The following is a 25231-nucleotide window of genomic DNA, read 5'->3' as shown; positions in this document are numbered from 1 at the left end:
GTCCAAAAAAAACATTTAAAACACATAATTGCCTGAAGCCATGGGTCCTGTGGGCATCCCATAATTTAAAAACTTTCAAACATTTGGTTTTTCTCATTTCCAGCCCCAAAAGAGATTTTGACCCAGTTACTTTTGATGGTTTCTCCACCAGGGAAGGGCTGACAATCTTTTTAAAAACCAAAAGATGCTGAAAGAAGAATTGTGAAAACATCTGGTTGGAGTCCCGAATTTCCCCCATAAAGAAGCAGTCGGAGTGAAAACAGTAAATGGTTTAATTTAGTCTCTCGTCGGCATGTGAGCTTAAACATGATGAAGTGCATTGGTAAAAAAAGGCGAACAGGTTTTGATACATGCTCCATTCAGACATCTGTTTGTGTAGATTACAACATCAACATCAAATAAAACTACAGTTCAGCTCGTGACCTGATAAAAACGATGGGCGGAGCCATCGCTACAAACAACGGTGGCAGCAATACACAGGATTGCCCAAAGCAGTTAAAGTACACGTTCCTTTAAGAAACAGGGAGAGAACTCGGAAAATAAAATAAAACCTCTGGGTCTCTACATCCCCAATTCAAGTAATATTTACGCCTTTTTGTTTTTCATTTGTGAGATTCAAGTTCAACGCCAAACTAAAATCAAACTGCGGAGAAAAGAGCCGGTTCCTGGACTCCATGGATGGTGGGGGAGGGGTCAGTGTGGACCCCTCCCCCCCAAACGAGTCCCGCAGCTTTCAGACACTCCTTACAGAAATGTAATGGGGGAGGGGCGAGTTCAGCAGGAGCCGGTGTGAGTGGATGGTTATGCGTCTGCGCCGCATGCGGCTGCAGCCTGCAGTCAGGAGAGCAGCTGACTGCAGGCTGCAGCGTCTGTCAGATCGGGTTCTGAATCGGAGCTCACTGACGGGGAGCCGAGAAGCGGCCCTCGCTGGGGCCCGCCCCCCTCCCGGAGCCAAAGCTGGGCTTCTGGGACATCCCCCCGCGGGTGGGCGGTCCTCTGGGTCCGCCGCCAATGCGCTCTCTGGGACCGCCGGGACCTCGGGGCCTGGAGTCCCGCCGGTCGCCCTCCCTGGCGGAGCGCGTCTTCTTCTCCTCCACGTTCAGCCGGATGTCTCCTCTGAACTTGATGGGCTGAAGGAGCAGAGAGAACGTCAGAAAAAGAAATTCTGCTTTTGGATCCAACCCGACTGAGACTTGGGAGACTCACCTTGTTGTTGAGGATCTTCTGAACCGGCTCAGAGTCGTCGAACACCACGAAGCCGAAGTTGGGCAGCTTCCCGCCACTGTTGATCCTCAGCTCCAGAACCGTCCCGTACTCTGCAGGACCAGAACACGTCAGTCGGGTTTCAGCTTCACCTGGAAGAAGCTCCGCCTACTCACGTTCAAAGAACTCCTTCAGCTCGTTCTTGTCCACGTCGTGGGGAACGTTTCCCACGAAGAGCTGGTGCGCGTCGGGGTAGCGGATGATCCGGCGCCCCTCCGGCTCGCCCTGCTCGCCTTCTCGAGCTGAAAGACACACGTGAGGTTCTGAATGTGCAACCAAACCGAGATCTGCAACTTCTGACGGTTCGATCCAGTTCACTCAAGTAACCAATCAGAAGGTCTCTCTCTGAGTGGGCGTGTACCTGGTCGAGGCCCGCCCCGGTGCGGGGGTGTGGGTCCGCCGGGTCTCTGGTCGCGCGGCCTCTGCTCCCTCTGAGTTCTCTGCGCCGTCTGAGACTCGGGCTTCACTTCTGTTCTCACCTGCAAACAAACCAACGTCTGAATCCGGTTTTCATTTTCCCCAGAGTCCGGATTCCTCTCAGACTTACGGGGGCTGTGGGGGCGACTTTGACGACATGGGGGTTGATTCCTGACACCGGGATGGCGCCGCTGGGGGGGAGGTTCTTACTGGTGACCGACGCCCAGGAGAACGGCTGTGGGCGAGCAGAGAAAGGCGTCAGAACGGAGAGCGGTTCAGGTTCTGTCCGCTCAACTCTGATAGACCTACCCTGTTCTCTTCTGGGGCGCTCGGAGCGGGTTCGGCCGGCGCCGAAGCTGGTTCTGTGGTGGGCGGTGCCGGGGAGGACGACCTCTTCTCCGTCTGCTCGTCAGCCGAGTGCGTTTCTGTCCGGCCGTCGTGGGTGTCCGCCTGACGCTCCGCTTCTGGAGCCTCCAGGTCTTTCTCGACCTCTGGTTCTGGACTGGCCCCTCCCTCCTCATTGTCACCGGGGGCTGTGGGCTCAGAACTGCTGACAGGAAGAGATACGCCCACTTTGTAAACCAAACACTTTAAAGAGGAACCAGCAAAAACCCCGAAGCTCCGGACGTACCAGGATGTGGGGTCGTAGAAGGGGGCGGGCTCCTCGGCGGTGTCGGGGGAGGGGGCCCTCTCCAGATCCTCGTCTTCTGACTCTGGAAGGACAGCGGAGAGGAACGTTCAGACCTCCTGACTGAAACTGGAAATCCTTTATTGAATAGTGGAGGAACCATCGTCTGACCTTCAGGAAGCTCCGAGTCGGAGTCGGCAAACACCTCGTCCTGGTACCGGAACACGTCGTTGTGGACGTAGAACTTGTTGGGGACTGTACCCTGCAGGAACACAGATCACCGAATCTCATAGGCTGCGGCTCAAGTCGTGCGGGTAGCGTCTCGTGAGTCGATACTCTAGTCTTGCGACTCTAGTCCTGAGGGTGCACCCACCTCAGGAGCCAGGACGAAGGTCTGCATGAACTTCCTCATGGGCTGCAGGTTGTTGGAGAGCTCGCCCATCACCTGCACCACCACGCCTTCGTTCAGGGTGGCGTGCGCGTCCACGTGCCGGATTTTTGTGTGACAGTCCCGGAAACTCAGAGCCATCACCCTCTTATGGATCTCCTGCAGGAACATTTGACAGTTTTAAAAACATGGAACACAACATGGAACACAAGACAAACTCAAAGGTAAACGATGGTCTCCATGATCTTACAGATTGTCCATAAACCGGCTCCAGCGGTTTGCCGTTGCCGTCCACACCGCCGTGCACGTACGACGAGTTCTTCCCATAAAACCTGAAGGAGGAGGGCGAACGTTGTAGGGTCAGGATATCTGAACTAATGTGGTCACACCAATGGGGGAGGGGGCGTCACCTGTGCAGGTAGTCGGGGGCCTGGTTCAGGAGCGTGTAATACTGTCGGACAAACTCTCGCCCGACCAGCTGGGCACTTGGCTTCTCCATCACCATTTCTTTGGTCAGCTGGAAATCTCTGCAGAGAAGAACAGACGGGAGATCCGAGCGGCGGCGGTTAACCGGGATACTTTATTAAAAGAATCTCATTGGTGACAGCTGACGTCTGCCACGCCCACACGAGAGAACAGCACACACATCTCCAGCTTTGTTGGCTGGATGAACTGGAGGTTTTTCAAACAGGAAAGATGAAAAAGTTTTCCTATAACTCCTCCCACTTTTAACTCCTCCCGCAAACCACCAGGACACTATAGGTGGTCCAAAATGACTTTAAAGAAGCAGCAACAACTTTTTTCAAAGATTCTTTAAATATCTGAGCCAAATGGAACCAATTCACGGTTCCTATGGCAACAATTTTGGAAGACATTTTTTAAAGAATGAACCAAATTTGAGGCAACATGAACCACAGGCTTCTGAGCTAAAGGCTTAGCCAATCAGATGCAGTGATTCGAGAACTCTCCGCAAACCTTTATGACAATTTGATCGTTGGTGTTCATTCACTGACTGAACATCAACGTCACGCTGGTTGAAACGAATGACTCAGACTGAGTGACAGTTCTGGAGAGTCACTTTGACTCCAGGAACCGTCTCCAGTGTTGCAACAAGGAGAAACGAGATGCTAAAGATTGTGTGGATTTGGGCACCATGGTAACTGCTGTCAACGAGACATTCATGTAAACGGCGTCATTCTCGGTGATGTGTGCATCAGCTGTGGCTTTCTCAGAAAGGGGACAAAAGCAGTAAAATCGTCGACACCTCCAACAGTTGAGCCCCGAATTCAAAGATCAAAATGTCCCTAAAATGACAGCTCGGATATGATAAAGGAAGTTTATCATTTCAATTCTCAAGGACTGGAACCACATTCAGAAAAGGTAAACCACTGACTGTATATGAGAACAGGACTGAGTGACCCCCTTAATAAACTGCTGTTAGTCATTCTATTGGCCAGAACAAACATTCTTTCTCTGATACATTTTTTTTCATCCCAATTTTTCCTCCATTAATTTTTTACAATTCCAGTTATAAACTGACCAATCAGATGCCTCAATAAAAAGTGGGTGGAGCCTACTGACCCCCACATCTTTAACAGATTTTGTTTAGCCCACCTTCAGGTGGTTGGGGCGTGGTCTTGAGGGCCTAGATCAGGTACATTTAGCCAATAAGGAGCAGGTTGGTTAGAAAACATGTAGTACATCAGCCCTCGAGGCCCAGAGGTTGACACCTGTTCTTTAGAATTGATTAGGGTGGTTGCCATGGAAACCTTGACTCAGACCAGCTCATAACAACCAGCGCTTACCGACTGGAATGGTTGGAGCAGGAAGTAAACTATTCTGCAAGGACGATGTGACAGTCCAGTTCTCACATACAGTCAATGGAATGAACATAAATATGGGGTTTATCTAGTTTGTTGTGCTACTCTCAAAACCTGCTATATCAGTTACATGTTTCTGTCATGTCCTGTGTGGTTCTCTTCCATCAGTAATCTGGTTGTATTCACACTAAAGTGAATCGTACCAGAATTCTTCTGATTTTCTTTCCCCTGCACACCACTGTTACCCGGGATCAGGAGGCCTCGGCCAATCAGAAGCCGTGGATCTTATTTTCTGTCAGTTTCGCAGACATACCAGGAAGGCCAGTTCAGGGAACAGAGACATGCCAGGACAGAAGCACATTCTTCTGTTCCCACTTCATTTACACCATCAAGGAAATCTGGTCCGAACAGTGTCAGAACAGCCCGAAACACCAGAGGTTCTGCCGCCAGAACCGGAACGTGTTGGGTTAGAGGGCCTGGAAGGGAAAAGCTGAAGCCACGAGGAACACGGTCTCCCTGACATCTGTTCCCACGGCAGAGCCATCGACCATTTTTAACACGGAACGGCCCGGGAGCCCCCACAAGAGCCAAAAATAAATAAAACCAGTGGTTTCACGGAGCGGCGCGTGCTCCCCCAGAAGCGCGTGCAGAGGCGCACGCGGGGCCCGCAGACAAAGAGCACGCCGTGGCCGCGGGGACGGCGACAGAGAAGGCCGGCCTGCGCGCTCTCTTTCCGGGACAGCGCCGACGCAAACCCCGGGGCCTTCACAGATTTAACCTGGGCTCAGGCGTCACGCAGCCCGGGATCATTCCGATCTAATCCGGGACAGCTGGGCGGGCCCACGAACCCCCAAAGATGAGTTCTGGGAGGGGGGAGACGAGCAGCAGCAGCACGTGTCCCGGCCGGCTCTCATCCGCGCTCCGATCCGGGCGACGAGGGGGGAATGGCGCTTTTAACAACCGAGAGACGCGTAGAAACGAAGCTAGCTTTGATTTAAATAATCAGTAATTAATCTGACACGGAAAATAACGAAGAAAGGCTGGGGGAGGAGGGGGGGATGCTACACGAGGGCTGCGGCTAATTCCTGTAGCACAGAGTGAAACTAAGCCGCTAATCATGACTCAGAACGTCACAAATACAATAGAAATGACGCAATTAAAACAACCACCTCTTTAGATTGATATTTTAAAACACATCTGAGTATTTTCTGTTGATTTTAGCGCCTCCACCGGTAAAACAGCGCGACAATGTCAAAGGAGGCTAACGCCAGGAAGTAGATGGAGCCCGGGTGAGCTTCCAAGTTCATCGTTTTCGATCAAATTTGAACTTTCTACTCGAATAAATAAACATGTTTGATGTTAAAGCTTACCAGTGAGTCAATCGTTTGGAAAATATCGTTTAAAACTCTTCTGGTTCTTTGAAGCGCTGGAGCGGCTTCGCGGCGTGCTGCTGAGCCCGGGTACCGGTTCTACCTCCGCAGCCAAAGCTGACGTCCCTCCCTATAAAGAGGTTTTAGCCAATCACATTTAGAGGCGACGACCCACCGACCAATGAGGAGACAGGATGACAAACCTCCCGCACATCCAGCGAATCCCGAAACTCCTGATCCGAGTTTGGTTTCTCCAAGGGAGCCAATCAGCGCGCGGAAGAGGGAGCGGGGCGATGGTTTTAGTACCCGGCGTATGCCGGTGGGGTTTAAGATTCCTTCCATACATGTGCATTAGCGGCTCTCCACCGCTGGGAGGCGACAAATACGTTCAAAATCAGTGATTTTAGGTCACCATGAATTACTTACCCACTTATACATTCTAATACACGTGTCAAAGTCAAGGCCCGGGGGCCAGATCCGGCCCTTCAGGTAATTCCATCCGGCCCTCCAGATCATTTTATGTTATTCTTATTAATGACCTGATGTTATCTTGCGATTATTTCTAACTTGTGTAATTTTGACAAAATATATTTTTATGGAGAGTAAAATACTGAAAGTTATTTAAGGTTTAAGTTGATTTATTCTGGAATAATATTCCTGCAATTTTATTATTCATAATTATGTTAAAAAGTTACAGTTTTCAAAATTGGCATTCTGCTAGCTTCTTGGACTACTTTGTCATTTACTAAGAATTTTTAGGCTATTTTGGAGTTTATCTAATATTTCAGCTACATGTTAGCTGTTTTAGCTAATTTAGGCTTTTTTTATTTTTTCTGCTGTTTTGGAGTTTAGCTAACGTTTCAGGTACATGCTAGCTGTTGTGGCTAATATTGGCTTTTTTGTTTTGTTTTTTTAAACCATTTTCAAGTTTAGCTATTTTTTCAGCTGCATGAAAGCTGTTTTAGCTAACCTATGTTTATTTTAGGCTATTTTGAAGTTTAGCCATTTTTTTCAGTATGCTAGCGGTTTTGGCTAACCTATTTTTATTTTTTTATTTTCAGGCTATTTAGAATTTTAGCTATTTTTTTCTGCTACATTTTTTTTAAGTTTTTTAGGCTATTGTGGCATTTAGCTAATATCTTAGCTGGCTATCAACTTAAGAATTTTCAGCTATTAGCTTCAGTGTTTTTAGCCGTCAATTTCAGCATCTTCAGCTATTAGCATTAGCATCTTCAGCGGCCAAATTCAGCTTACAGTATTCACACTAGCATTATCACAGGTAATGCTATATGTCCAGTTCATAATTATGTTAAAAAGTCAAGTTTTTAAAGTTTTAAAAATGTAGTTTTAGAGTATTCAATAAATGTTTATCCTGTTCGGACCGCGACCTCAGGTGTGTTTTAGATTCTTGCCCGCTGTGTGATTGAGTTTCACACCTCTGATCTAATAGGTCAAAGAAGTGATTTAAATGTGAAAAGGTTTGAGCAGGTGGATAAATTTAACGCATTCCTGATTGAAATTCATGTAAACAAAGCGGAAAAATGTTTGATCATTTAGAAAATGCTCCGCACGGGGCATCAAGTGCACTAAATAAAAATAAAAGTGAATTTTTTGAATCATCAGAGACAGTTACTGATGCCACGACTGAACTGCTGCAGATGTTAAACCACATTATGGCTGCAGTGACTTCAGCTTTTTAAAAAAAGCCGATATTAAATTACAGATGTCATCCTTTGTTTCCCCTGTCAGCTGCAGAGGCGGGAGGAGTCTCTCTGCCGGGGCATGGAGGCTCCACGCCGCTGTGCATTCCTGCTGCTGAGGGCTGGATGAGCGGGTGGAGATGGTAAATGGGTGCTCTCCCTCTGCCGCCTCCCAGGGGACCACGAGCAGCTCTGAGCAGTCGGGCCGCGGTGCTGTTTGCTCTGAGAGGACAGCGTGTTTGGCACAGATTTGCTGCAGTCCTAGAAGTTACTTTATTCACAGTTTGGAACCAGTTTTAAGGTGTTTAATAATGATAAAATACAAAGCACATGGTGAATATCTGAACAGTTTGTGAATGCTGGAGCTCCTAACAGAAGAAGAGTCGGATCAGCTCCTGCAGACAGACAGGATCGGGGAGCAGCTGTTGTTGGACGTGGTGACTCTGGATTCAGTCCTGAAGAATCTGCAGATGAGTGAAGCTGGTCGTGAATTCAGAAAGAAGCTGAGAGACGGTTTCTTCAGTGGATAAGATGGAGGCTGACAGAATTAAAGTTTAGTTTGAATGGAGGATCCGTCGTTTGTGTTGAGTTCTGTCAGGAAATGAGGTCACAGGGGAGATCCAAACGCTGAGCTGCAGCTGTTGGAGGAAGTGATGTTTGTTCCTGCAGGAAAGTTCTGCAGACTGAAGGCAGAGGAGCTGCTGCTGCAAGAAGTCAGAAACTTTAGAGTTCCTCCTAAAAGCATCTGCACATGTCGGGCCTGATGTGGTCAGAGGTCGAACATACTGGGCTCTGGAACCCACACTTCCTTAGAAAAGGAAAGTAGAACTGCTGGAGAGCTGGAGTCTACCCACAGGAAGTCAGTTATGGAGGTTTGATTACCCTCTGCTATAAAGCTAATGGGCGGAGCCTAAAGCCTTTGTTACAACTGCTCTTAAATGTGGATACATGCAGTCTGTAATGGTCAAACCTGTACAGCACAAGCAGGAAATTTCAAGATCATTGCAGTGAAATGAAAATGTTCATGCACATTTTTTTCTATGGGTATGCTGCGGGCGACAAGTTGTAGCGAACACTTGGACCCAATCCGAATTCTTCCCTTCCCCTTCGTGTATCCCTCCAAATGAAGAGTTATGAAAAAATACTTTCTCAGATTTTAGACGTGACTTTCGTCGATGATGTCATCAATAATCGCCAGTCCACTAGCGTTAGCGTGGAGCGGCTTGAATATACATAACAACCGCAGTTTTATAACTTTAAGAAGCTCATGCTACAACAAAAAGTCATAACTTACATTTAAAGGTAAACTTCTGTGGTTCAGAGCGCACCACGTGAAGAAAAGGGCTTCTCAGCGCGACACTTTTTAGCCTCGCGACGGAGGACTTTGTATCCCACCGTTTAGAGGGTGAAATTTAAAAATACATTTTCCGGACACTTAAACTGCCCCTTCAGATGGAGGGGAAGGAAGAAGAGAAGGATTCAGATTGAGCCTTAAACAACACGTCATGCTATGTTCATACCAGGTTCAGTAACGTACATTCCAGTGACCACTTCCTGTGAAAAGTCGACGTAAACACATTTTGGGCCAAAACTCACTTTTACACGTCACTATGCAAGTTTTTACAAGTTTCAGGATCTATGGACCAAACACACAGCCATTGAACAATGATAAAAGTTAAACCAGGTTAAAAGTGTTGACCAATCAGGGACTTGGTGGTGACATATGGATGGCGTCCTTTTTCATTTCATTGATCACGAAGGAGAAATTATTAATTGTGGTTTGTGTCCAGCCCGATTTATATGACACATCTGAAGCGAGGGGCGGCTGTGGTGCAGCTGTAGAGCGGTCGACCTCTGATTGGATGATTTCACGTTCGATTGCCGCCTTGCAGACACTGAATCCTACATTGTTTCTGGTGGTTACAGGATGGCGCCGGTGTTTGGCACCAAAGCCGTCCATCCATGTGTGAATGTGTCTGACTGGAAAGCATATAAGAAAAGTCGTAACAAGTAAACAACAATAACCATTTCCAAAGATTCACCAGATTTGCATCTCTTTGAGATTTCACACGAGACTCTTCCACCTGTGAGTGCGTGCCCTGGTATCAGGTAGCGACAGTTCAGTGTGAACACGGTGGGCTAAAAGCTTCTTCAAGAACGTATGTAGGATGTAGAATAATCTAGTTTCAACACATCAAACTTCTGCTTCTTTAGAAAAGATGATTATTTGAAGAAGTTTGTTTGAACGTAAATGTTTATGAATAAAATAAAAACCTTTTGTTTAAAAAAGGTTATTTTACCCCGAACTAACAGGAAAATCCCTTCAAATTAATTACAAATTCCTCATTTGGAGAAAATGACCTTTTCCAGTAGAAGGTCAAATGTAGAGAAGTTCTTGGAGCACGTTTGCCTCGTGAACGCCGAGACCGTCGGATCGTCTGGGTGAGACTGATACAGGGAGGAATGTATGCAGAGATGTCCACTTTGTTTCATAGACTTTTATTCATAGAACAGTTGTTGTTGCGATCAGAGTCAGTAGAAAGACCAGAGAAAATCTCAGCCGGCGAGGTTTCCTCTCAGTCAAACAGTAGAAAGCCTCAGCGATCTGCTGCAGAACGTCCCAAAACCAAACAAGAAACCAACACAGAGAGAGCAAACAAACCCAACCGTTTGTTCTTGTAGGAAGCAAGCGAAGGAAGAATTTATTTAGAAACTTTATTTTTGACTTTACAGTTTCATCTCCTCGATGCGACATCTCAGACTGCATCAACAGCAGAGAAGATGGTCAGCAACTCAAATTTACATCCGAGGTTTTCTTTACTGGGTCTTTAGTTCGACTGCTCACCATGGTTAGTACAGACTGTGAAGATTTCTCTTTTAGTGGTATAGGAAGCAAATGTCATTATTAAAGAAAATACAAAGAAAAGGACTCGCGATTAGCACCTTTAGCTGTTATCTTTTAACTTAGGGATCAGCACCATTTCTGGTTAGTAGCAACTAGTTGTTGGTCAAACTGCTGCTGGTCTGAGGAGCTTAGATGACGAGGTCTTTGTCCACGTCCTCTGCAAACACAAACGCAGGAGATCAGGTTTAGAGGATGGAAACACGACACATTAGTGACACAAGATACCCAAGAAACTTTTATTTTCTCACATTTAACAACTTCCTCTAGAGATAAATAACCCCTTAACATCTGAGATGAAGCCAGTGACTCCTTAATAACAAACTCTTTGATGCACCGAAACGCTTCGACCATTTAAGCTATCAAGGTGAATCAGCTGGTTCTGACTAGGAGAAACGGGGTTTAGCTTAGCGGCTTAGCACAGCATTTAAACTTAGCAACTTGGCATAGCAGCTTAGCATAGTGGTTTAGCATAGCGGCTTAGCTTAATGCTTTGGTGTAGCAGCTTAGTTTAGTGATTTAGCATAGTAGCTTCGTAAAGTGGCTTAGCATACCGGCCTAGCTTAGTGGCTTAGCCTAGCAGCTTAGCATAACGGCTTAGCATAGTCGCTTAGCCTAGCATTTAGCATAGCAGCTTAGCTTAGTGGCCTAGCTTGCAAAGTTTTAACAGCATTTATTTCCGGATTTGCAGTAGATTCTAGCAAATTGAAACCGCAGCACCTGAACTTCCGGTCCACCAGAGCTTTAGCTATGATGCTAACGTTCTTTGAACTACCGTAACTCTTCAACTGTTTAGGCAATTAACGTAATTACGACAGATTTAGAAACGGAGAAAAACAATCTGCTGTTCAACACTTTACAGTAATGAAGTGTTTACACAATCGATGAGAATCAGCTGACATTGTGTCGTTCATCGGTTCTTTTCTTCGCTTCAGAATCCACTAGAATTACGACAATTACATAAAGAGTTACTTCAGTTCAAAGATCGGATGTTTTAGATGTCAATATCTCTGGATCGAAATGGTTAAAAACATCTAAAAACATAAACATGAAACATTTTCCAGCTTATCAGCTGTTATAAATTTGATTTAGCATAGTTAGCATTGTTAGCATGTGGCTACCAAAGCATTTTTTAATGGGTTATTCACATTGAAATTTAAATCTATATTTGAAAAGAATGTTATTTTTTAGTGGATTAATATGTCTTTGGTATTAAAGTGTTATTTTCCTTTTACTTTTACGGCTTTCCTCACACAACCGTTTGCATTGACCACACTTGGGACGGTCATACTAAACCACTGTGGTGTGCCCCCTTGTGGTCATGTTTTGTTTAGCACTTTTCAACAATCTCACTTTAGCATTTGTGGAGCATCGTTTAAGCTAGTTTAATATGAAACCTTTAATTTATCTGCACTTAAACTTCAGGTCTAAATCCTTTAAACATTTCATAAAACCGTCGTAAACGTTTGACCCTCATTTCATGTTTGGACTCAAACGTTCAACTTTTAAACTCAACACTCACGCTCTTTGATGCCGAAGCAGGCGGCCCACTCCTCCAGGGCGATGTACTTGTCTTGGTCAGCGTCGCACTCCTCAAAGAAACGGGTGGTGCAATGCTCCATGGGAATGAGGGGGGCGCGCAGCGGGGCGAGCTCCGAGTGGGTCAGGTATCTGGTGAACAGCAGGACAGTCAGTAACGGCAGCACACGCAAACCTTTGTCATTTCCTGCTGCCTGTTTGCAGACCAGGTGTGGGTGGAGCTAGTTTCAGAAGGTCGTCCAGGTACGTACCCGTCAACTGGGTGCTGGTCGAGCTGACCGAACTGCCAGTGGACGGGGAAGATGTACATGTTGTAGTTCTTCTGGAAGTCGCGGGCCAACAGGTCCAAAGAGTGCTCGCCGGCCTGCAGTCTCTTCTCGTTCTCATAGATCTTCTTTACCTGGAGTAGTAACATCAGTGTTAGCATGCGGCAGACACAGATTAGCATCTAAAAACGATTTACAACTAAAGCAACTTTATAAATAAGGATAAAAACTTAAATCTAAATGTCAAATACAGTTAAAAAGTGTTGGTAGCATAACCCCATGTTTGCTGCATAGGCTATTGACACTAGTATGCTAATGTTAGCATGCTAATGTTAACATGATAACATTAGCATGCTCAGGTTATCACGCTAACATCAGCATGCTAACATTGGCTTGATAACATTAGCATGCTATTGGCATCTGCAGTGCTGACTGTTTTTTAGGGAATGCTAAGATCTGCAACTTACGCTCTGCTAACATTAGCATTCTAACATTAGAAAAATAACGTTAGCATGCTAACAATAACATACTAGCATTAGCATGCTTGATAACATTAGAATGCTAACATTAGCATGGCATTGGGTTGTGCAGTGCTTACTGTTTTTGGAAAACTCTAAGATCTAAAACTTTTGCAATACTAATATTAGCATACTAACATTAGAAAATAACATTAGCATGCTAAAAATATCATGCTAACATTAGCATGCGTGATAGCATTGGTATGCTAACATTAGCATGGTATTGGCCTGTACAGTGCTTATTTGATACATCTGTCTCCCATAATAGATGATAACGAAAATACATAAACGAAAAATAAGAATAAAGTTTTCCTTTCCTTTAACAAATTTTACCTTTTGCAGACTTGCTGTTTTTTCTTTTGTGCAATTTCGCTTGCTTTTTATTTTTTTAACAGCGTATTGTGTCCTGCGTCCTGATTGGTTCTTGACCTTGTCAATCAATCTGTGCAAGAAGTGTGCATTTTGCCAAATTTATGTCAATCGATTCATTTGTTCTATAATCTTTGTTGTATTATTTTGTGAAGGTTTGAACTCTTAGACTAACTTTAAACACTAGAGAAAAGAGGAACTTTACTGCCTTAAAGATCTAGAAATTATAAAAAAATAAAGATGAATACTTCACTGATTTCAAGTCATTTTTAGAACATAACTCCTGCAATAAATGAGGGAACGCTGTAGAGGTTGTTATGCTGACAGACTGACCAATCACAGGCAAGAATACAAGTTATGAATGCAATAAGTTCATGGTGAGGATCAGAAATATTCAACTTGTTTTTGTTCTGTTTTGCTCATTTCCACACAATAATGTCAGTATTGATGGTCCTGATCTTCAGCTGAAGTTTCTTAGAACACTTGTCTGTCTCACCCTGAGCTTCTGCTTCTCGGTCAGCAGGTTGTTGTCCTCGTCGCGCTCGTACAGAGTCACCAGGACGTTCTTCAGCCAGTCCCTCATGCGCAGCGGGAACTCCTTCAGCTCGTTGTCCTGGCAGGGCTCGATGACTGCCGAGGAACGACGCTCATCAGAGACGCTTCATCTTCAAAAATACAATTTTATGGACTTCTTTGTTCTACTGATTCCCTGCAGCTGAATTTATGGGAATCCTTCAGTCCCGTTTCTGACAAAAATATATTTAATCAAAGAACATAAACACTGGAGCTCCGGTGTTAAAGGGTTAATAAAGACTAGGGCTGTGAACGTTAACGCTTTAATGCATGCTAGTGCTGACTGCTGAAAACGCTGAAGCTGATAGCAAGCTAAAATATTAGCTAAATGCCAAATTAGCCAAAACAGCTATCGTGTAGCTATTAGCCGAACTCAAAAAGAGACTAAAAAAAGGTTTTAAGAAAAGCCTAACAGCTAGCCAAAAACCTGGCTGAAATTTTAGCTAAACTTGAAAACAACCTAAAAATTAAACAAAAAATGCCCAAATTAGCCAAAAACAGCTAGCATGTAGCTGAAAACATAGCTAAAATTTAAGGCCAAAAAATTGAAAAAAAAAAAGCCTAAATTAGCCAAAACAGCTAGCGTGTAGATAGTAGCATTACTCAAAAACGGACTACAAAAAGTAAAAAAAAAAGCCAAACAGCTAGCCTAAAAGCTAACATGTAGCAGAAATATTAGCTGAACTCCAAAACAGCCTAAAAACTAAACTAAAAAAAGAACATAAGTTAACCAAAACAGCTAGCATGTTCTCGAAGTTTTAGCTAATCTCCAAAACAACTAAAAAATAAAAATAAAAACAGAAGTCTAAATTAGCCAAAACAAGCTAGCATGTTTAGCTAACGATATTAGCTAAACTCCAAAACAGCCTAAAAAACACTTTGTTAGGAAATACTGTAACCAAAGAAATCGATTAATCGCGATTATCTTTTTCCCGGGTTTGTGATTAATTAGTTGGTTTTTTTTTCAATCGATTCCCAGCCTCACTAAAGACATAAATAAATTACTGTAGGGAACAACACCATGACCTCCATGAAAGCCTGTCAGCCCAGACTCCCCCTCAGCTCAGTCTGCAAGTCTGGGCGGGTCGACTCGAACGCTGCAGCCGACATGACTCGACATGCAGCCACTCGATCACAGGAAAGCTCGTCTCAGCTGCTCACATTTGCAGGAGCCGATGTAGTCGAGGTGCAGCTTGTGGCCCTTCTTGGTTCCCTCCAGGGCGCACTTGGTGGCAAAGAAGTGGCAGGAGGAGTCGTAGGTCTTGTTGTCGTTTCCGCAGACCTGAAAGGAGGAAAAAAAGTATTTTTATGGCATCTTGAAGTTACATTTGTGCAGAATTTACCAGATTTTTCCACAAAGATTTGATCTTCTCCACGTAAAGCTGAATCCTACTTGACTTTATTGGGAAATACCATACAAATACACATCTTTATGAATGTAAAAACAGACTGTTCTGGACTCACGTGCTCAAACTCGCCCTCGGCGGCGGGGCAGGTGGAGGGGTCCTGGCACACGCACATGGGGGTGTTGCTCTCATCCACCTCGCACACTTTGCCCTTCTTGCAGCGGTAGCTCAGGCAGGGATCTGCAGGAATGAAAAGATGGAACCGTCCTCTGAAATCTCAGAATTTACCTCGCTGAGACTCTTACAACACAAACGTTTCTCCATTCCAGAACCAAAAACTAGGCCGCTCTGAGGAGGCGTTTCCCGAGGAGCGTTCTGATCCCCGGCTGGACCGGGCCGAGCCGACGCTGGTGGAACGTGTAATCACAGCTGTCTGCTCACAGCCTGTCATTACGCCGCTTTAGCCGCCAACTCGAGGCTTCGACTAAACCCACAGCTCCATGCAGCTGCAGAAACCGATCCTCAAACTCAGGAGAATCTAGGAAACCTCTCAGATGAGCGCGCTCTTATTTTGAAGGCTGCAGTGATGGATGTTGTTTGTGGAGTTTGTTGGTGGTCAACCTAAACAACTGCAGCGTTTGTGTACTTACTCTCTGCGGCGTCCTCCACAACCTCAATGGCTTCATCAAACTCCCCGACCTCCACCTGCACGGGGTTGGCCCCCACCTCCACTTCCTGAGGAGAACATATAAATAAATGCATCAATCTTTTGTTTCTGATCAGCGTCCTCTTTACCCAAACCACTAAACTCTCTCTGCTTCCCTGTAAAAGTTAAAAGAAGTCTGTCGCCGAGGCCTGAGGCCGAGCGGGAAACCACAACATCCAACAATAACAAGCAGCTGCGTCCACATGAGGCCGAGCAGAAGCTAAAATTAACAGCTGTGGGATCTGAGGTCCCGCTGGACCTCTGGAGCAAATCATTAACTGTTCTCATGAAACCTCCAGCTTCATTTGAGGGATTTTTTTAAAGGCCACAATGATCTCAGAGGATTCTGGAATTCATGATTTCCTGTCTTCAGAAGAAGCTCAGAGCTGTTAAAGATCCAGAGATTCATCTGCAGAGTCCACCACAAGTTTAACCTCCATTTGTAAAGTCGGAGCGTTGTCTTTATTTAAACGTAGAAAAATCTGTAGAGCGGCTGACGCCCAGCGAAGAGGAAACGTTGGAATTGTTACACAGACGTGCTCGTTTAGGAACCATGTAATTCCAACTCAGAAATATCCTACAAAAGCTCTAGTTTTGGTTTTGTTTGAACGAGGTTATGCTGGAGCTTCTGGTTCCAGAAGGAGAATCAGTACGTTGAACATCTGGACTGACCTCAGCTGGTTCCTCTGTGACCAGTTCTTCCAGCGCTGGCTCCTCCTCGGCCTGCAGCAAACACAGATGTTAGACCAGATGCTCCAGTGACGAGCACAGAAGCTCATCATCTGCAGACACAGCAGAGAGAGCGGAGAGAGCAGACAGAGCAGACGCAGCAGAGAGAGCAGACGCAGCAGACAGAGCAGAAAGAGCAGACGCAGCTACACCCAAAGGAGCCGTTTGGTTTGTTGAAAATCCTTCACATGTGGCACAACCACATGGAAAAATACACAGGAAATCCACGTGGTTGAAAACACATAATTATCTCCAGAAAACGTCCCACTAGACAGGACCCCCCCCTCCCCCACACACATAGAGGGTCACTTACAGGAGCAGCCATGGCGTGGCCAGCCAGGCACAGGAGGAAGACGATCCACACCCTCATCTTCAAAGTCTGTCCAGAAACAGAGACACGTTTTTAAATATTTACTCCTAAACAAACTTCTGTTCTCTGGTTCTGTGAGTATCTGCTAAATGATGTTATAGAAATGCAGAAACACGCTTTGTGTGTTGCTCCTGTTCTCAGGAGAACTTCCACTCTTTTCCACGTCCTGAGGCGACGTTTTCCCTCCACTCCTCCCTTTGAACACACGGCTTCCCCTCGCCGTCATGAGTCATCGTTTTCCAGAGCAGCTCACTGAACATGAAGGTGTCTGCAGCTTTATGCTTTGGATCTCTGTCAGCGTCAGAACCACGTCTCCTCAGAGGCGGAACTCCCTTCATATTACAGTTCCTTGAAGAATCCTCATTCTGGAAGACCTGGAACGTGTCCGTCTCCTGCGGCTGGAAAACAAGACGTTTGGATTTCCAGCGCTGTGGTTCAGACAGAAACACTGCACAGAGATCTGTGGTTTCTTCTTGTACTTTCAGCAGCTCTGATGTTCTTTCAAGACAAAAGATGATTTATTTTTGTTTTTTCCTTTCAGTAACTTTACTGCTTCCTCTTGTCCCGTCATGTTTCCTTTCATCCACGCTGAGGATGACGGTAAATCTTTTTCTCGTCTGTTTTACTTTCACACTGCACTCTTTGGAACGGACCAAACTGCAGACAAACACCAGATTCATGCGACAGGTATCAGGCAGAAAATAGAAATGTTTGCTTCTGTCTGCTGGTAGGATATGAAGCTCTTAAAATGTAATTTCCTGTTTCTGCTGAGAGAGAAGTGATCCATCTGAGGCTCCGCCCCCTCTGGCCTCCATTGTCTTGGATGTGGAACCATCCCTGCTCCTTTCCTCTCAGGGAACAAACAGATTCTTTTGAGTGGTAATGGAGCACCGCGTTGCTTGGTCTGTCCTGCTCGCCGTTCATTATCTCACTTCACTCAGGTGAACGTCCCTTTTATCAGGTATCACCCCTCCCCCCACACGCACCTGTGCATGAGGGTGGATCCCCTCAAAGATGGAAATCTGCTCAGTTATCGTCTGTAGGACTCTGAATCTGATGGTTTTTATCTCCCAGACTGTATAGAAACTCATCCAGACATCAGCTGCTGTGGCGGCGGGGGTGGGGGAGGGGGTGTGGGGGTCCAAAGCGCCGCATAGTTCGGATTCCCTCGTCTGAAGTCATGAAGGTCAAAACAAATTGTCTGCTCCGGAGAAGATATTTCTTCTTGGACGTGTTCAGACACGGGAAGGGAAAAGCTTCTGCTGAGATGAGAACCCTGAAGAACCGGAGGAGGAACATCAAACTTCTGCTTCATCAGCATTTTTCTGACTTATAATTCATTCAAATAAAAACCCAAAGTTTCAGCTCAACAGGCCGGATGAAGGTTTTCAACAGAGAACTGAGACGGCATCAAATAAACTCATGTTTTTACCTCTGATCAGGAACAGTAATATGGATGCTCACCGGGTGAGACGTCGCCATGGTAACACAACCTTAAGCTCTGCAAATATTACAGGCTGAGACCAAAAATCCTTTAAAATTGTTTTAATTTTAGATTTGGTGTAAATTACAACATGCTGTTTTTTAATTGATGGAATTAACCAGCTAAGATGATTCACTGAGTTTATTATCTGATGAAACATAATATGTGACTGTTATTGTAAATAATTAACTCAAATGTGTTAGTCTATTTTAAATTATAAAATTTGATTTTTGGGCTTTTTATGGAATTATGCAAAATCTATAATTTTTATGTGATTAAATTCTGATTAATATCTAATATTGTGATAAAAAAACATTGTTTATGTAACTTTTTTAAATGCTGGTTTGTTAAAATGAGGCTGTTTGTGTCCTCACATAAATCTGATGATGGATGATGGATCAGACGTTTGCAAAGTGACACAAACAAGAAAAGTTTGATTTACACAATAATCCAAGTTTATTCTGAAAAACTGCACAAGTAACTTTCTAACTTCCTGTGACTTCCTACAAAAGTGTGATGTCACCCAAAGAAAACGGTTCACTTTGGCTCCAACCAATTGAGGTCAGTCGCCATTTTTCACGTTACGGACGCCGCCATGTTTGAGCTAGACGTCGTTTGATTGGTCTGAGTTTCTATGTCAACCAATCAGGAGTGAGCTTGTTAGAAGGCCACACCCCTACCACTTGAAAGTGGGGTACATGGACGTTTTGAATGTTGGCCAGCAGGCTCCGCCTACTTTTATGGAGGGATCTGATTGGTGAGTTTAACTTGAACTACAGAAATATATTGTGAAAAAAAAGATGAAAAGAAGAATGTTTATTCTGACCAATAGAATGACTGAAAAACAGACGTTTATTTCTCTTATTTCTTGGAGCCACTTCCTGTTTGGAACGCCAGGGGGCGGGCCCACTCAATCCAGCTCAGTCCAGTTCTCAGATACAGTCCGTTCTGGTCTTGGTGAAAATCCACCATTATTATTTTGCTAATAAGGAAGATGACACGTCAGCAAAATAATCACAAGCAGAAAAATGAAAAACAGTTGCCATGGTGACGGTTTTCCTGGATCTCTCAGGATTTTCCTCTCCTGTGTCCAGATGTGAAACTATGACGTTTGAGGTATGAGGGTTTAAAGATGTTGGGAAGATTTTAAAGGAGAAACCTTCATGTTTTTATCTGAAATCTCATCATGGGATTACAGAGACGGGACGTTGGATTATTTAGTCTACATGTCACTTAAAAAATCTGATAAATGATCCGATAACGGTCCGATATTTTGTCCTTTGTGGCCTATAAAGCACAAAACTTCTGTTGAACCAGAAAATAACAATAAACTCCTGAGAAGCTTTTCGAGAATTCAAATTATTTCTCAGCAAAATGAAAAAGTCAGTTTGTCCCTCTGATGTTTTACATGTTTTAAAAGAACTGAGTTTTCTAAAAAAAAAAAAATCTGGTTTGAATGTGGAAAATTCCAGAAAGAGCGGATCCAGGCGGTGACGTTTGTGCTTTTGAAAACAGATTTAAAAAAGCGGAGAAGATAGTGGAAAATGGGCTGTCTGTTTGGTTTGGAAGGAACCGCCGTTCCCATCATTTCCAACCTTCCGGGTCGGTCGGAGAGGCTCGGCTCGGACGCAGCAGCAAAACAAATTGTTTTATTTGGAAAGCTGCTCTTGAGTTCAGACTAAAAGAGGAACTTGAGGCTCATAAAGGGGCCCTTCTCCCTCAGACCTGTTTAGTTTGGGTTAGTTAGGGCGCTACAGTAAACTGGCTGCAGGAAAACAACCTGAGCGGGAGCCGCTGCACTGACATCTCCGCTTTTTCCAGCAGCGCTCAAAGGATTCAGAGGAATTCTTTGTTCTCGTCCTCGTGACATAACCGGCGGCTCGGAGGCCCGGCGGGCCAGGGCAAACAGAGCAGACAAACAGAGGCGGCGGCGACCACATCTGCCTCAGGAAAGCTCTGCAACTCACTCTGGTTATTTAAAAAAACATTGCATGCTGGGATTTATCTGCCTGAATATTCCTTAGTTTGATTATATGAATCAAATGAATTGAAGTATTCGTCTGAGTACAAAAACATTTGAAACGGAGCTACTAAAATAAAAAAGACTTTTTTTTAGGACAAATGTTTGCAAAGTTGGAAGTTCTTTATTTTTCTGCTGTTTTGATCTTTTTTCTTTTTCTAAATAAGAATCCTCGTGAAAAGGTGATACCGTCTGAGATTATCACAAAAAACAGGAAATGCTCAAAGAATTTACACATTTATTGAACATTTCTGGGGGAATTTCTATATTTCTGAAGTCTCTGTTTGGAGAAAAACATAAATTAACTCATAAACTTTTCTTATTTGTCATAAGATCACAAACTACAGTTTTAGCTTCGGATTTTTTGAGATTTTTAGCTTTAATTTGAAATTTTCAGATGGTTTTTATTTTTAATCTGTCTTTTATCACACTGTTTTTTTTTGTTCTCTCTTTTGTCCAGCAAATACAAAACCTGAAAACTAAAACGCAGTTTTTGGGGCTTTTATTTTGAAAGATTGGAGTTCGCCTTTTTAAAACTATTTCCTGTTAGAAACTTCTCTTGAATATTGATCTTGAATAGGGGATAAATAAATAAAAACTACAGAAAATTTAGACCAGAAAACTTTTAGACTTTGATCGTCTGCATTTATTTTTCTTTTTTACACCATTTTACACCTGACGTTTAAGCACCGCCCCCATCCACCTGGGATATCCTGACACAAAGAGCCGTTTTCACAAAAAGTCACCTGAGATCTAGAACAGAGAACTGAAACGGAGACGACCTCTGAGAGCTGAGGTCACATGACCCCCCGACCATTATTATGGGATGTCTCTTTGACCTCAACTGGTTTGTTTGTTTGATTCTTTTTCAGTTTGAATGATGAATCAGTTCTGTTTTCAAAATAAGAGCGTGGTTTCTTTGATTTCTCTGAACTGCCACAGAAAATCTTTAATTTGGAGTAAATCATCTTTTATTTCATTTAAGGGATCGCTGCTTTCATCAGAATGTGTTTCACTTTCATGATTTTAATCAGATAAAAACCTTTACTGTGACAGTTTATCATATTAAAAGTAAGAGTTCTTTATGAAACACACAAAGTTTATGAACATTTTCAGCTTTAAATGTAGTTTATTATGAAGGAAAAATCTCCAAATGAGAATCCAAAAAATGGGAAATCCAAAACATTGTTTGTATGGAAGCCTGGAGGGGTCATGCTGGTGATTTTTGACAAACTTTTGGTTCTAAAAACTCTTGGAGAAGTTTGTTTTTTTGCTGAAAGTTTGAGAATTTTGCTTTTAAATTGGATATTTTTCTCAAGCTGAAGTGTTGTGACGTTAGTCTCCTTTTCTTTGGTTTTCTGGGTTCTGGGTCTCTGAAGATTTAGTTTCCTTGTGAGTGACGGTGGCGTCAAACCAAACTGAGACTCGGTGGAGACAAAAAGAGACAATTTGATGCTCCAGGTTTATGGAACTCTGTGTCACATTTCCAAATGAAGATGTTCAAACATCAGCCGCAAACCTGCCTTAAATCAGGAGCAAAACCACAAATCTCTCAGCCGAGGATCCGCTGAGGGTTTGGTTCTTTGTTCTGGGTTTTCTGTTTCTGACCGACACTTCCAGGTCTCCTCCTCCTCCGATCTTCTTCCTGTCCTCCTCACTGAACCGCAGACTCTCCGTCCTCGCCGAGGCCAGACAGCAGCACAATCCCTCCTTCCTGTCAGGAGATTAGCACTCGTCTGGGGAGTGCCAAGCTGGCCCAGAATCCCACAGCATCTTTGGCACCAGAACCTCCTTCCTCCTCCTCCTCCTCCTCCTCCTCCTCAATGATGAAGCCCAGCAGACTCCACCGTCCTCCCGTCTGTCCATGAAGAGTCCTCTACAGGTGGAACGACGAGATCCAAACGAGGAAGAGGAAAAGCCGGCGCAGCATTGTGTGCTCGCTGTATGACAGGAAGTTCTCAACCAAACAATGAGCAGAAACTCCAGGAGGACCCCAGAACTTTACCGCTGATCTTCACAGCAGACGGAATGTGAGGAGCGGCTCCGGCCGTCCGAATGTGCAGGAAAAACTCCAACATTTCTGTTTTCCCCCTGGAGGAGCTTTTCTGAGAAGATTAACGTTTCTGCAGACGGCATCTGCATTAGCTCTCGGCAGCAGCTGGGGAGTGGTCACCATGGCAACCTGCATTCCTTTATAGAGGAGTAATCAGAGTCGGAGAGGGGGGGAGATGGAGCACAGGAGGGTATTTGTGGAGAAAAATGTTCCCATTACTCCGTCAGGCTTTGTTGAAGTTAGAGCCGGTCTCTCCCTCCCTTCTGTCTTTCTTTTTGTTGGAACGTTTTCTACAGAATCTTTTTCTGTTTTTATGAAACTAAAGTTTTAAAAAGACGAGACAAAGAATCTGCCCCCCCCCCCCTCGCCTATGTGGCACACATCGTCTGCGCAGACTGTCTGCCTCAGCAGACGTCCCGCCTGCAGGCTGCAGCTTCCATCCCGATCTAAAGTCGTCCTCTAACTTTCCTCTGAGGCTTCTCCGAGGACGGATGCTGACAGGATCAGGATTTTCGAGTCAGAGTGAGACCTCTTACCTTCAGCTTTGCAGAGCAGGGACACCAGCAGAGAGGTCAGGCGTGCGCGGGGCCCCGGGACGATCTAACACACTCTCCGGTTTACACAGAAGACATTTCCAGTGGGACGTCCCGGCCCGGCCTCAGAGCCCCCTCCCCCTTCTCTCCTGGTGGGCGGAGCTTCATCCTGAAGGGAGAACTTTCCTGAAACAAACTTGATGGTTTAAACCAGAGCAGAGTTCAGGTTTCTGAGCTGAAATCTGAGTTTCATTTTGCTTTTTTCATGTTTGAACTGCAGTGAAGCTTTTTGTGCTTCAGCTCTGAACTGTTTGCTTTCACTCCAAGTGAACCAAACCGTCCAATCCTCACCTGCTGTTTCCCCAGCTGCTCCTTTGGGAGCAGAGCTGGGAAAAACAAGAACAACGTGACCTGAAGGTCACCTGAAGGTGAGGTCTCCAAACCACTCTGACATCCCACTCCGATCATTTTCTGATCGATTTTTCTATCGTTTCCAGACAAATTTTCATTTGAAATTTTGCCTTTTTTAGCCAAAATGAATAAATTTGGCGTCAGGAGTTCATTAAAAATTAACCTCTCAATTGTGGGAGGGACCGTTGGTGCTGTAAGCCCCGCCCCTCTTCCCCTCCTTATTGCTGAGAGTTTGTGGCTCCGCCCAGATATTTAATACAAAGTTTTTCCAGCTGCAGTTTTTCATTTACTCCTGATTCACAGTGAAATACATACTCAGAAATGTGATTTTAATCTTTATTTTCTTTATTTAAACGTCCTCCATCATCAGAAAACGTTACAAAAACACAATAAAAACGCCTCTTCTTTGGAGTCTGTCTTTAAATTTCTGTTTTAGGAGAAAACGAGCAACACGTTTATAAAGTTCTGCCACCGGATGCTTTTCTAAGAAAAACATTCACTGAATTCCGGAGCGTGGTGGAAAATAAAGTGAATTTGTAAATCCAGCTTTAGAGCTCTAGAGCTCCACAGTGGAGTAAGGAGGCCGTAGGAAACATCTCCGGTTCAATCCTGCTGATTCCAGGACTTGAACCACTAACCTCAGCTGGACCTCCATGATGTTAAACACTGTTATCATTGAAAACAGAAATAAAATGATGGGTAATCAGAATGGATTTGAAAACGTCAAAGGTCACAGAAGGACCAGGATGAGGAGGATCTGCACAGGTGAGATGGAGGGATGATGACGGACGGAGAGAATGGAGGAGGAGGAGGGAGGAGTGGAAATACAGCTGTGTGGAACGTTTAGGAGTTTCTGACGGTTTCTGGAGATTCATGGATGAGGAAATGTGTGAGGAATGAAGAATGTTCTGGTTCTGTTTCTAAGAGGAAACTGAAGCTGGTGAGTCACTGTGGGATTATGGGATAGATCTGTGGAAGCTGAAGTCAGAGGAACATTTGCTCCCTCGGGGTTTGAGCTCATGAAATCATCCGTTCCTCTTCGGTTCATAAAGAATTCTTTAGTCGAACACGGAAAACGTCGGATTTTGAAGACGAGGAGGAATGTTGTTCAGATTTATGACAGACTCCGCCCACATCTCCGCTGTGATCCCACACTCAACAGCTGCTCCACAAATCCGTTATTTCTTAGCTTTCTTTCTGCTCCTGAACCAGAACCGGACCAGAAGTTCTCCTGAAGGTGAATCCTCCTGAGTCAAAGCTGATGGGATGCTGACTCATCGTCTCCGGAACATTCCCCGTCAGTCAGGGGTCAGAGGTCACAGCAGGTGTTGAGATGTTTTTCCTTCGTTTAAAACTCCAATCAGATGTTTGAATGTCCTGCAGAGTCATTCAAATTTATCACCTTGAAATGACCTTTTTGTCACTAAACCGATTCTTTTCACACTTAAACTGTCGTGTCTGTTTGGACGTTGGTTCTTCTTCCTGAGCTGTTCCCCATCATCACACTCCCACCACCATGCCGGCCTCTGAAGGTTTGAGTCCAGATGTTCCTGCGTGTCGTACAGTCGTGTCCTGCAGGACGCCGTGTTCCCGCTCAGGTTTGGTGTGTTTGTTGGTGATTCTGCGGCTCCGGGTTCCAGTAAAGCGGCGGCGCTCACAGGATTACGGGAACCCCCCCCACCCCCCTCAGAGGCCGTTCAAACACCTGCCGTCCACCGACAGACAGGAGCGCCGAAGACCCCGGAGCATTCCTCCAGCCCGCGCTCCCCGTTTAGCATGTTTTTGTTTGTTTTTGGGGGAAGTTTTCCTTTTGCCCGTTCCCACACT

General features: G+C 44.8%; 2 protein-coding genes and 1 long non-coding RNA gene across 5 annotated transcripts; 1 reads left to right on the top strand and 2 right to left on the bottom strand.

Moving 5' to 3' along the window:
• Window positions 1-254: 254 nt before the first annotated feature.
• On the bottom strand, window positions 255-6029 carry g3bp1 (GTPase activating protein (SH3 domain) binding protein 1). Of its 3 annotated transcripts, XM_036214037.1 has the most exons (13): window positions 5887-6029; window positions 3107-3223; window positions 2947-3028; window positions 2682-2855; window positions 2480-2570; window positions 2312-2393; window positions 1990-2230; window positions 1811-1915; window positions 1625-1742; window positions 1380-1505; window positions 1207-1316; window positions 874-1130; window positions 255-827 (listed from the first exon to the last, which is right to left on the bottom strand). In XM_036214037.1, the coding sequence occupies exons 2-12, from the start codon at window positions 3199-3201 to the stop codon at window positions 897-899; spliced, it is 1458 nt and encodes a 485-aa protein (XP_036069930.1). In that variant the 5' UTR covers window positions 3202-3223; window positions 5887-6029; the 3' UTR covers window positions 255-827; window positions 874-896. The 3 variants fall into 3 exon arrangements, with proteins under 3 accessions (XP_036069930.1, XP_024116175.1, XP_024116176.1); XM_024260407.2 differs by having other exon boundaries at window positions 255-1130; XM_024260408.2 differs by having other exon boundaries at window positions 255-1130; window positions 1990-2227.
• A 44-nt stretch (window positions 6030-6073) lies between these two features.
• LOC112137881 lies at window positions 6074-8154 on the top strand. Its single transcript, XR_002917652.2, has 2 exons — window positions 6074-6375; window positions 7636-8154. It is a non-coding gene; the product is annotated as an uncharacterized LOC112137881 (long non-coding RNA).
• Window positions 8155-10255: 2101 nt separating this feature from the next.
• On the bottom strand, window positions 10256-23132 carry sparc (secreted protein, acidic, cysteine-rich (osteonectin)). The gene is made up of 10 exons (XM_024260415.2): window positions 22997-23132; window positions 16848-16913; window positions 16478-16528; window positions 15750-15834; window positions 15218-15339; window positions 14915-15035; window positions 13677-13810; window positions 12279-12427; window positions 12011-12159; window positions 10256-10648 (listed from the first exon to the last, which is right to left on the bottom strand). Exons 2-10 carry the CDS (start codon window positions 16902-16904, stop codon window positions 10620-10622), a joined length of 897 nt encoding a protein of 298 aa, XP_024116183.1. The 5' UTR covers window positions 16905-16913; window positions 22997-23132; the 3' UTR covers window positions 10256-10619.
• Window positions 23133-25231: the final 2099 nt, after the last annotated feature.

This window comes from Oryzias melastigma, linkage group LG10 (genome assembly GCF_002922805.2).
Source record: "Oryzias melastigma strain HK-1 linkage group LG10, ASM292280v2, whole genome shotgun sequence".
Lineage (NCBI taxonomy): Eukaryota > Metazoa > Chordata > Actinopteri > Beloniformes > Adrianichthyidae > Oryzias > Oryzias melastigma.
The sequence above is the reverse complement of the archived record's forward strand: the minus strand, read 5'-3'. Positions and strand labels throughout refer to the sequence as shown.